Here is a 12,384-nt window from a genome sequence, read left to right as displayed (position 1 = left end):
CCCACTCCTGACGAAATGTACATTAGACCAGAAAATATGGAGCTAACTCAACATGTTGAAATGGTTAAGAACTAGAACTCTATAGGCCAAGGAGACCAGACAGCGTGTAGTGTTGGCTACACGGATGGAAATGGTTAAACTCTGAGACTATCGATCACTACAGAATAAGAGCAAATCCAAGACATAGAATTACTAGTCTGCAGCTGGAAATTATGTAAATCTAGTACGAGAATACCGACAACCGCGGAAACATCTATTCTATGCAATGGCCATCTGTACGCCTGAAGTACAACAAAAACTATCCAGAGCCGCTGAAAAAGCGACAACTACGAAAGACATTGTGACTTCTGGGGAAGTTAACCAGAGACTTTCTGATGAACTGACTCTCCAGCAGACGGACCGACGATTCCAAAAGAGAAGACAACAACGACATACGGGCGTAAATATATACATTGCAATTATTTTCGAATGAGCAGGATTAGCATTTCAATTAATATAATTATCAACTGTTTGTAGTGAATTCATTTTGTCTTTTCCACTTTTTATCTATCCCCACCCCTTTCCATTGTCTACCAAGCCGTCATACCGGTTTAGCCCACTAGGGACTTATCAATGCATTGTGTTAGTAACCAATAACTACTTAATAATAATTACACATAGAATTGATTTGATAAAATAAGAGTCTTCACATTTAACGACATTCACGTTACGACACAGTCAAAAGTTTGGACACACCGACTTATTCAAAGGTTTTTCTTTATTTTTACTATTTTCTACATTGTAGAATAATAGTGAAGATGCCAACTATGAAATAACACATATGGAATCATGTAGTAACAAATAAAGTGTTAAACAATTCAAAATATATTTTATATTTGAGATTCTTCAAAGTAGCCACGCATTGATGACAGCTTTGCACACTCTTGGCATTCTCTCAACCAGCTTCATGGGGTTGTCCCCTGGAATGCATTTCAATTAACAGGTGTGTCTTGTTAAAAGTTATTTGTGGAATTTCTTTCCTTAATGCGTTTGAGCCAATCAGTTGTGTTGTGACGGGGGGGGGTTACACAGAAGAAGCCCTATTTGGTAAAAGACCAAGTCCATATTATGGCAAGAACAGCTCAAATAAGCAAATAGATACGACAGTACATCATTACTTTAAGACATGATGGTCAGTTAATGTGGAAAATTTCAAGAACTTTGAACGTTTCTTCAACTGCAGTCACAAAAACCAACAAGCGCTATGATGAAACTGGCTCTCATGAGGACCGTCACAGGAAAGGAAGACCCAGAGTTACCACAGCTGCAGAGTTACCAACCTCAGAAATTGCAGCCCAAATAAATGGTTCACAGAGTTCAAGTAACAGACACATCTCAACATCAACTGTTCAGAGGAGAATGAGTGAATCAGGCTTTCATGGTCGAATTTCTGCAACAACAAAAAACTACTAAAGGACAGCAATAAGAAGAGGAGACTTGCTTGGGCCAAGAAATACGAGCAACGGCACTAGACCGGTGGAAACCTGTCCTTTTGTCTGATGAGTTCAAATTTGAGTTTTTTTTATTCCAACCGCCATGTCTTTGTGAGACGCAGAGTAGGTGAACGGGTGATCTCCGCATGTGTGGTTCCCACCGTGAAGGATGGAGGAGGAGGTGTGATGGTTTGGGGGTGCTTTGCTGGTGACACTGTCAGTGATTTATTTAGAGTTCAAGGCACACCTTAAAACCAGCATGGCTACCACAGCATTCTGCAGTGATACGCCATCCGATCTGGTTTGCGCTTAGTGGGACTATCATCTGGTTTTCAACAGGACAATGACCTAAAACAGACCTCCAGGCTGTGTGAGGGCTATTTGACCAAGAAGGAGAGTGATCGTGCTGCATCAGATGACCTGGCTTCCACTATAACCCGACCTCAAACCATCTCATTTGGGTTGAGTTGGACTGCAGAGTGAAGGAAAAGCAGCCAACATGTGATCATCATATGGGAACTCCTTCAAGATTGTTGGAAAAGCATTCCAGGTGAAGCTGGTTGAGAGAATGCCAAGGGTATGCAAAGCTGTCATGAAGGCAAAGTGTGCTTACTTTGAAGAATCTAAAATCTAAAATATATTTTGATATGTTTAACACTTTTTTTTGGTTACTACATGATTCAATATGTGTTATTTCATAGTTTTGATGTAGAAAATAGTAAAATAAAGAAAAACCCTTGAATGAGTAGGTGTGTCCAAACTTTTGACTAGTACTATATATGTATTGGATAGCAGAACAGTCATTTGAGATTTTTTTGGGCTCATTAAATATATTTAATTTATTTAACCTTTATTTAACTAGGCAAGTCAGTTAAGAACAAATTCTTATTTACAATGACAGCCTACCCCTTTCGGATACTGGCCCAACCCTCTAACCACTAGGCTACCTGCCGCCCCATTAATGTATGACACGGCAGGCTCAGGTAGAATCAGGCGTCAATTTTTTAAGAAAGCTCTAATCAAATCCAGACATAGGCATATTTATATGCTTTATAATGCTTTTGAATGACACTTCCGGTTTTCGTGGGAAATACCGGGTTAGCTGGGAGAAAAGTGATTTATTCTTAGGAGGGAACACTTGTAAAATACTGGTAAAATAGTAAACCCTACTGTAGACCTTCATTGCAACACAGTGTTTTAATAAATGATTTGGTGACGTGAATATATACTGCTCAAAAAAATAAAGGGAACACTTAAACAACACATCCTAGATCTGAATGAAAGAAATAATCTTATTAAATACTTTTTTCTTTACATGGTTGAATGTGCTGACAACAAAATCACACAAAAATAATTGATGGAAATCCAATTTATCAACCCATGGAGGTCTGGATTTGGAGTCACACTCAAAATTAAAGTGGAAAACCACACTACAGGCTGATCCAACTTTGATGTAATGTCCTTAAAACAAGTCAAAATGAGGCTCAGTAGTGTGTGTGGCCTCCACGTGCCTGTATGACCTCCCTACAATGCCTGGGCATGCTCCTGATGAGGTGGCGGATGGTCTCCTGAGGGATCTCCTCCCAGACCTGGACTAATGCATCCGCCAACTCCTGGACAGTCTGTGGTGCAATGTGGCGTTGGTGGATGGAGCGAGACATGATGTCCCAGATGTGCTCAATTGGATTCAGGTCTGGGGAACGGGCGGGCCAGTCCATAGCACCAATGCCTTCCTCTTGCAGGAACTGCTGACACACTCCAGCCACATGAGGTCTAGCATTGTCTTGCATTAGGAGGAACCCAGGGCCAACCGCACCAGCATATGGTCTCACAAGGGGTCTGAGGATCTCATCTCGGTACCTAATGGCAGTCAGGCTACCTCTGGCGAGCACATGGAGGGCTGTGCGGCCCCCCAAAGAAATGCACCCCACACCATGACTGACCCACCGCCAAACCGGTCATGCTTGAGGATGTTGCAGGCAGCAGAACGTTCTCCACGGCATCTCCAGACTCTGTCACATGCTCAGTGTGAACCTGCTTTCATCTGTGAAGAGCACAGGGCGCCAGTGGCGAATTTGCCAATCTTGGTGTTCTCTGGCAAATGCCAAACGTCCTGCACGGTGTTGGGCTGTAAGCACAACCCCCACCTGTGGACGTCGGGCCCTCATACCACCCTCATGGAGTCTGTTTCTGACCGTTTGAGCAGACACATGCACATTTGTGGCCTGCTGGAGGTCATTTTGCAGGGCTCTGGCAGTGCTTCTCCTGTTCCTCCTTGCACAAAGGCGGAGGTAGCCGTCCTGCTGCTGGGTTGTTGCCCTCCTACGGCCACCTCCACGTCTCCTGATGTACTGGCCTGTCTCCTGGTAGCGTCTCCATGCTCTGGACACTACGCTGACAGACACAGCAAACCTTCTTGCCACAGCTCGCATTGATGTGCCATCCTGGATGAGCTGCACTACCTGAGCCACTTGTGTGGGTTGTAGACTCCGTCTCATGCTACCACTAGAGTGAAAGCACCGCCAGCATTCAAAAGTGACCAAAACATCAGCCAGGAAGCATAGGAACTGAGAAGTGGTCTGTGGTCCCCACCTGCAGAACCACTCCTTTATTGGGGGTGTCTTGCTAATTGCCTATAATTTCCACCTGTTGTCTATTCCATTTGCACAACAGCATGTTGTGCAAATGTTGAAATTTATTGTCAATCAGTGTTGCTTCCTAAGTGGACAGTTTGATTTCACAGAAGTGTGATTGACTTGGAGTTACATTGTGTTGTTTAAGTGTTCCCTTTATTTTTTTGAGCAGTGTATTTAGTATAGTTTTTTTCACTATTTAAATAAAAGAAATCATGAAATTTACTGACGGGAATGGTCCTCCCCTTCCTTCTCCGAGGAGCCTCCACTGTTGAGCATGTAAGAGGTTTGTGGCGCTGACAGAGACACAGGAGCCGACATCCTGTTATTCCTCCTGATTGGCTGATATCCTCAGTCGGCCATGCTCATTGGTCGGGGTGCTGCGACAGGCGTCGGAGTGGACATTACAGAACGACGAACCTGAGGGAGCATGAAATCAACTCTGGGGAGGTGGAAAACATGCCTCTCTGGCTTACGCAAAGATACTGTTGGTCTCATGCCAGAACCGAGCTACTTTTGACCCAAAGACATGACACAGAAAAACCTTATTTTCAGATAAAGTAAAAAATGGACTGCAACACAGCTGATCATTTGACTCTGTCATACATTACATAAAATCCACTGTCTTTGAACCCTTAACATACATGACCAGCATTACAAGTGGGGTGCTACACATTGGTAATAGCAAAAATAATACAACAGTATAATCAATGCAAAGCTTTGCCAGACAATTTTCTTCTCCCCTTCTGTTCCCAGGTGGCTAAAATCAACCTGCTGTCGGCTCAGAGGCGAGAGCAGCACATCCTGCTCATGGTGCTGTCCATGGTATCCTGCTACCTGCTGTGCTGGATGCCCTACGGCGTCATGGCCCTGGCGGCCACCTTCGGCCGGTCAGGCCTGGTCACCCCCGTGGCCAGCGTGGTGCCCGCCGTCCTGGCCAAGAGCAGCACCGTAATCAACCCTGTCATCTATGTGCTGTTCAACAACCAGGTGAGAGGGGGCGCTAAAGGACAGACCAGAGGGACAATGGTGTTGTTCACCTGTCGTGTAGCCTTTACAACGGTGGGGAGACACTTATATGGCAGCTTAGACAGCCTTATGACAGCCTGGCATGTGAGTAATATAGAGGCGAAAGAAACGCACACCTATTTAGGTGAGGTGCTGGCTAGCGGAGTAGAACACTTGAGCAATTAAAAAAAAGCCACACACTCTCAGATGCAATAAAAAATAAAACATTTTAGCAGGTGTTAATGCAAGTGTAGCGAAATGCTTGTGCTTCTAGTTCCGACCATGCAGTAATATCTAACAAGTAATCTACCAATTCCACAACAACTACCTTGTACACACAAGTGTAAAGGAATGAATACGAATATGTACATAAAAATATATAAATGAGTGATGGCCGAACGGCATAGGCAAGATGTAATAGATGGTATGGAGTACAGTATATACATATGAGATGAGTAATGTAGGGTATGAAAACATATAAAGCAGCATTGTTTAAGGTGGCTAGTGAAACATTACATCAGGATGGCAAGATGCAGTAGATGGTATAGAGAACAGTATATACATATGAGATGAATAATGTAGGTTGTAAACATTATCTAATATAAATAATATAAAGTGGCAAGTGATAAATTGATTACATCAATTTCCCATTATTAAAGTGGCTTGAGTTGAGTCAGTATGTTGGCAGCAGCCACTCAATGTTAGGGATGGCTGTTTAACAGTCTGATGGCCTTGAGATAGAAGCTGTTTTTCAGTCTCTCGGTTCCAGGTTGATGCACCTGTACAGACCTCGCCTTCCTCGCCTTCTAACCTAATAACCAACGTTTCGACAGACAAGCTGTCTTCTTCAGGGTATAATGACAAACACTGCGGGGTGACTAGTTTATATAGTGTCAAAGGACACACACAGGTGTCTGTAATCATGGCCGGGTGTGGCCATATGTAGGCCTATGTTTGTAGGCCTATATAACCTAATTGTATTTATGATCGTATGCTATCCATTCATGTTTTTGGTATGTTATTTTTATATCTGACAATGAACCAATGATATCAGGCCACACCATGATTACAGACACCTGTGTGTGTCCTTTGACACTATATAAACTAGTCACCCCACAGTGTTTGTCATTATACCCTGAAGAAGACAGCTTGTCTGTCGAAACGTTGGTTATTAGGTTATTAAATTATTGCATCTGGGCTCCTAGAGTGTGCGGCTCTCCTTTCATTTTTCAAGCCTGGCATGTGAGGCCAGAAAGACAATCACACACAGCCACGGATATCATTGAGGCATCATTTTATGAGGTATGTCCTAACATGTTGACATGATGTTTTTGCTAAATACACTATTTCACGTTCATGGACATGATTACTTTAGCTTGACAGGCTAATCATGTCTCTTGTTAGACACCCTGGCTCCTGTCATTGTGAGGACACAGACTCCCTGTAATTACTTTGTACCTCTCATTGCCCTCTGCCTCATAGATACCTATGACACTAACAGTAAGAACAGGCCGGCTGACATACCTAGCTTGGCAGCTACCTTACATCCCATCTGTCCTCTCTCGGGGCACTTGAACCAAGAAGAAGTGTCAAGTATCAACACACCACAGGAGGTTGGTGGCACCTTAATTGGGGAGGACGAACTTGTGATGGTGGTTGGACCGGAATTAGTGGAATGGTATCAAATACATCAAACGTGTTTGATGCCATTCCATTTGGCATTATTATGAGCCGTTCTCCCCTCAGCAGCCTCCACTACAACAAAGACTTATTTTAAAAATGTTAATAGAGAACACATACTAGCAAACTAGGTCACTCTGTGCTCTCTTTATGCAGCCTGGTCTCATAGACTAGACATAACATGTACATCTGGAACACTCAAATTAGTATGATGCTATGTTTGGTATGGTGACATAAGACAGAAGGTTACTGTTCGACTCTCATCACGGAAAACTTGATCATTTTAGCGAAATTAGCAACTTTAACTACTTACTACGTTTTAGCTACTTTGCAAGTACTTAGCATGTTAGCTAACCCTAACTCTAACGTTAACCTAACTCCTGACCTTAACCCAAACCCCTAGTCTAACTAACGTTAGCCACCTAGCTAATGTTATACACAACAAATTGGAATTCGTAATGTTTTTCAAATTCGTAACATATTGTACATTTTGCAAATTCTTAACATATAATACGAATTGTAATTCATAACATATCATAGGAAATGGATGATGGACATCCACAAATGAACACATGAAACCTATCATACTAAATGGAGTGTCTCTGATTTACGTACAGAATAATATGATATGCTCTGAGACCAGGTAGCTTTCTTTGGATGAGTTTGATCAAATCAAATTTTATTGGCCAAATACACCTATTTAGCGGTTGTATTTGGGTGTAGCGAAATGCTTGTGTTCCTAGCTCCAACAGCGCAGTAGTATCTAACAGTGCAGTAGTATCTAAAAATGATTCACAACAATACACACATCTAAAAGAATGGAATTAAGAAATGTATAAATATTAGATCGAGCAATGTTGGAGTGGCATTGACTAAAATACAGTAGAATAGAATACAGTAAATACATATGAGATGAGTAAAGCAGTATGTAAACATTATTTAAACATGATTAAAGTGACTAGTGTTCCATTATTAAAGTGGCCAGTGATTCCAAGTCTATGTAAATAGGGCACCAGGCTCTGAGGTGCAGGTTTGCGTAACCGGGTGGAAGCTGGCTAGTGATAGCTATTTAATGACCTTACGATATAAGCTGTTTTTCAATCTCTCGGTCCCAGCTTTGATGCAACTGTACTGACCTCACCTTCTGGATGATAGCGGGTTGAACAGGCCATGGCTTGGGTGGTTGATGTCCTTGATGATATTTTTGGCCTTCCTGTGACATCTGGTACTGTAGGTGTCTTGGAGGGCAGGTAGTTTGCCCTTGGTGATGCCTTTGGCAGATTGCACCACCCTGCAGTTGCGAGCAGTGCAGTTGCCCTAACAGGCGGTGATACAGCCCGACAGCATGCTCTCAATTGTACATCTGTAAAAGTTTGAGGGTTTTGGGGGGGGCAAGCTGTTGAGCCTTCTTCACCACACTGTCTGTGTGAGTGGATCATTTCAGATGGTCAGTGATGCGTACGCCAAGGAACTTGAAGCTTTCCACCTTCTCCACTGCGGTGCCGTCGATGTGGATAGGGGCATGCTCCCTCTGCTATTTCCCTGAAGTCCACGATCACCTCTGTTTTGTTGACGTTGAGTGAGAGGTTATTTTCCTGGCACCTCACTCCCAGGGCCCTCACTTCCTCCCTGTAGGCTGTCTTGTCATAGTTGATAATCAGGCCTACTACTGTTGTGTCGTCAACAAACTTGATGATTGGCCACGCAGTCATGGGAGAACAGGGAGTATAGGAGGGGGCTGAGCATGTACCCTTATGGGGCCCCTGTGTCGAGGATCAGCAAAGTGGAGGTGTTGTTTCCTACCTTCACCACCCAGGTGGGCGGCCCGTCTGGAAGTCCAGGACCCAGTTGCACAGGGCGGGGTTCAGACCCAGGGCCCCGAGCTTAATGATGAGCTTGGAGGGCTCTATGGTTTTGAATGCTGAGCTATAGTCAATGAACAGCATTCTTACATAGGTAGTCCTCTTGTCCAGATGGGATAGGGCGGAGTGCAGTGCAATGGGAAAATTGAAGTGGGTCTAGGGTGTCAGGTAAGGTAGAGGTGACATAAACCTTAACTAGCCTCTCAAAGCACTTCATGATGACAGAAGTGAGTGCTACGGGGCGATAGTCATTTAGTTCAGTTACCTTTGCTTTCTTGGGTACAGGAACAATGGTGGACATCTTGAAGCAAGTGGGGACAGCAGGCTGGGATAGGAAGAGATTGAATATGTCCATAAACACTCCAGCCAGCTGGTCTGCTCATGCTCTGAGGACGCGACTAGGGATGCCGTATGGGCCGGCAGCCTTCCGAGGGTTAACACGCTTAAATGTCTTACTCACTTCAGCCACGGAGAAGGAGAACCCACAGTCCTTGGGAGCGGGCCACGTCGGTTGCACTGTGTTATCCTCAAAGCGGGCGAAGGTGTTTAGCTTGTCCGGAAGCAAGACGTCAGTGTCGGCAACGTGGCTGGTGTACCCTTTGTAGTCCGTGATTGTCTGTAGACCCTGCCACATACATCTCGTGTCTGAGCCGTTGAATTGCAACTCCACTGTCTCTGTACTGACGTTTTGCCTGTTTGATTGCCTTACAGAGGGAATACTTACACTGTTTGTATTCAGCCATATTCCCAGTCACCTTGCCATGGTTAAATGCGGTGGTTCGCGCTTTCAGTTTTGCGCGAATGCTGTCATCTATCCACGGTTTCTGGTTTGGGTAGGTTTTAATAGTCACAGTGGGTACAACATCTCCTATGCACTTCCTGATTAACTCAGTCACTGTATCTGTATTCGTCAATGTTATTCTCAGTCTACCCGGAACATATCCCAGCCCGTGTGATCAAAACAATCTTGAAGCATGGATTCCGATTGGTCGAACCAGCGTTGAATAGACCTTAGCATGGGTACCTCCTGTTTGAGTTTCTGCCTATAGGAAGGGAGGAGCAAAATGGAGTCGTGATCAGATTTGCAGAAGGGAGGGTTAATCATGAAACATACACCTCTGCCTTTCTTCTTCCCGGAGAGTTTTTATTATTATTCCTGTCTGCGCGATGTACTTAGAACCCAGATGGCTGAATGGACGGGGACAGTATATCCCGAGAGAGCCATGTCTCTGTGAAACGACGTATGTTACAATCCCTGATGTCTCTCTGGAAGGAGATCCTCACCCTGAGCATGTCTAATTTTATTAACCAGAGACCGAAAATTAGTAATATACTCTGAAGAGGTGGATGGTGTGCACGCATCCTGAGTCTGACTAGAAGTCCACTCCGAATATCTTTCTCCTCTGGCGGTATAAGTTAAATTGCCCTGGGGGGTACGAACAAAGGATCCAATTCGGGAAAGTTGTATTCCTGGTCGTAATGCTGGCGAGTTACCGCCGCTCTGATATCCAAAAGTTATTTCCGGCTGTATGTAAAAACACAAAAAAAATTCTGGGATAATAATGTAAGAAATAACACAGTTGCTTAGGAGCTAGAAGCAGAGCTGCCATATCTGTCGGTGCCATCTTACTGTTGATGTGTGAAATGCTATCGCCTCAGTGTGTGAGTGAGATTGATACTCAAAGTGACTTGTGTGTGTGTGTGTGTGTGTGTCAGTTTTACAGATGCTTCGTGGCCTTTTTGCGGTGCAGAGGGGAGCCCCAGTCTGTGTACGGCTTTGACACCAAGCAGAGCATCAGAGAGGAGAACGCTACCCCCAGGAAACCCCTCTCACGTCCCTCCCTGGCCCAAAAACAGCCCTCTTTGCTCCCCACACACCGAGAGCTACAGGAGCCCCAGCAATGCCCCCCTGTGTGGCCTGCGGAGGGAACGGCGCACCATGTCCCTGGTGGTCCACTACACCCCCTGAGAACCTCCTCTACTGGGCTGGGGGAACCACACTCTGAGGTGGGAGAGGCTCAGAGAAAAAATAGCCACCTGCATTCTCCTGTGGAACCTTGTGAATTTCTTTGTGACCCACTAGATGAGCAAAGTCAACCCAGTCATAAGCCCTTAACCAAGAGGAACTGGTCGCGACCCATCAGTTGTTCCCCAGCCATCTAGGAAACTCTGCCTTGGATTCTACAAGATGTATAACAACTGGGTCCTCCCTCTCCAGCTCCTGTTACCTTCTGCCTTTACCGTTCTCATTGTGCAAAATCCAACAACATTAACCCTTTAATGTCAGACTCAGCCCACCCTGACCTGTAGCATTTAGATGATCTCTTAATTAAGGCGCCCACATGCTTCCCAGACGAAATAGTTCGGAAGAGTTTGTACATATATTATGACGACATTTTGTGATGTTTTGGACTTTGAGTTTTTTCGGCTGTTTGGGCACACATTTCTTTCTAGAGGCAAGCCGAAGTTCGGAGCCGAAGTCTACGCCCCATCGTCGGTGATTGGTCAACAGAAGGGATTCTTCACTAAAGTCTTTGTCATTCAACAATAGATGACTCATTTTCATGCAAATGTTTTCATTGAGAAATACTGCACCAAACATCTTAGTTAGATGTAAAATTGCGCAACTAAGATCTCCTCGGCAAAAACATCAACATTTGACAGATTGAGTTATTTTAGATGAATTCAGACTATTTTGAGGAAGCGTATACTATTTCAGCTTTTTTCTCTTATTTCAAGCGGTCTTTTAAAGGAGAATACGAGCACACTCATTCGGCTAGACGCCTTAGGCTACATGAATGTTCTGTCAATGCCATGATGTTTCCTCCTCTCTTCTGATATCTCAACACAAGTGCAGTGTCTTACCTATGTTCTAATTCAGCCAGATTGATGAGCCTGGTGTTATGTAGCTACCGTACCTTCAGAAAGTATTCACACCCCTTGACTTTTTTCACATTTTGTTGTGTTACAGCCTGAATTTAAAATTGATTCAATTGAGAGTTTTTGTCACTGGCCTACACACGATACCCCATAATGTCAAAGTGGAATTATGTTTTTCGAAATGTTCACAAATTAATAAAAAATGAAAAGCTGAAATGTCTTGAGTCAACAGGTATTCAACCCCTTTGTTATGGCAAGACTAAATATGTCCAGGAGTAAAATGTGCTTAACAAGTCATATAAGTTGCCTGGATACACTCTGCAATAATAGTTTAACATGCTTTTTGAATGACTACCTCATCTTTGAGATGGAAAGGTTGCTGGATCGAATCCCCGAGCTGACAAGGTAAAAATCTGTCGCTCTGCCCCTGAACAAGGCAGTTAGGCCGTATTTGTAAGTAAGAATTTGTTCTATTATCTGTAAGGTCCTACAGTCGAGCAGTGAATTTCAAACACAAAGACCAGGGAAGTTTTCCAATGCCTCGCAAAGAAGGGCACACATTGGTAGATGGGTAAAAATACAAAAAAGAAGACATCGCTTTGAGAATGGTGAAGTTATGACACTTTGGATGGTGTATCAATACACCCAGTCACTACAAAAATACAGGCGTCCTTCCTAACTCGGTTGCCGGAGAGGAAGGAAACCGCTCAGGGATTTCATCATGAGGCCAATGGTGACTTTAAAACATTTACAGAGTTTAATGGCTGTGATAAGAGAACTGAGGCTGGATCAACAACATTGTAGTTACGCCACAATACTAACCTAATTGACAGAATGAAAAGAAGGAAG

The 12,384-nt window shown here is 43.9% G+C and overlaps 1 protein-coding gene across 1 annotated transcript in view; it reads left to right on the top strand.

Annotated features, from left to right (window-relative positions):
* Positions 1–10,818, top strand: part of LOC115165267 (pinopsin-like) — a 34,695-nt gene extending 23,877 nt beyond the window's left edge. The window contains exons 3-4 of the mRNA XM_029718277.1: positions 4,862–5,095; positions 10,372–10,818. Of these exons, the coding sequence (XP_029574137.1) occupies positions 4,862–5,095; positions 10,372–10,818 (681 nt within the window). The remainder of the gene's footprint in view (positions 1–4,861; positions 5,096–10,371) is intronic.
* Positions 10,819–12,384: the final 1,566 nt, after the last annotated feature.

The sequence above is a fragment of the Salmo trutta genome, chromosome 3 (assembly GCF_901001165.1).
Source record: "Salmo trutta chromosome 3, fSalTru1.1, whole genome shotgun sequence".
Lineage (NCBI taxonomy): Eukaryota > Metazoa > Chordata > Actinopteri > Salmoniformes > Salmonidae > Salmo > Salmo trutta.
The sequence above is the reverse complement of the archived record's forward strand: the minus strand, read 5'-3'. Positions and strand labels throughout refer to the sequence as shown.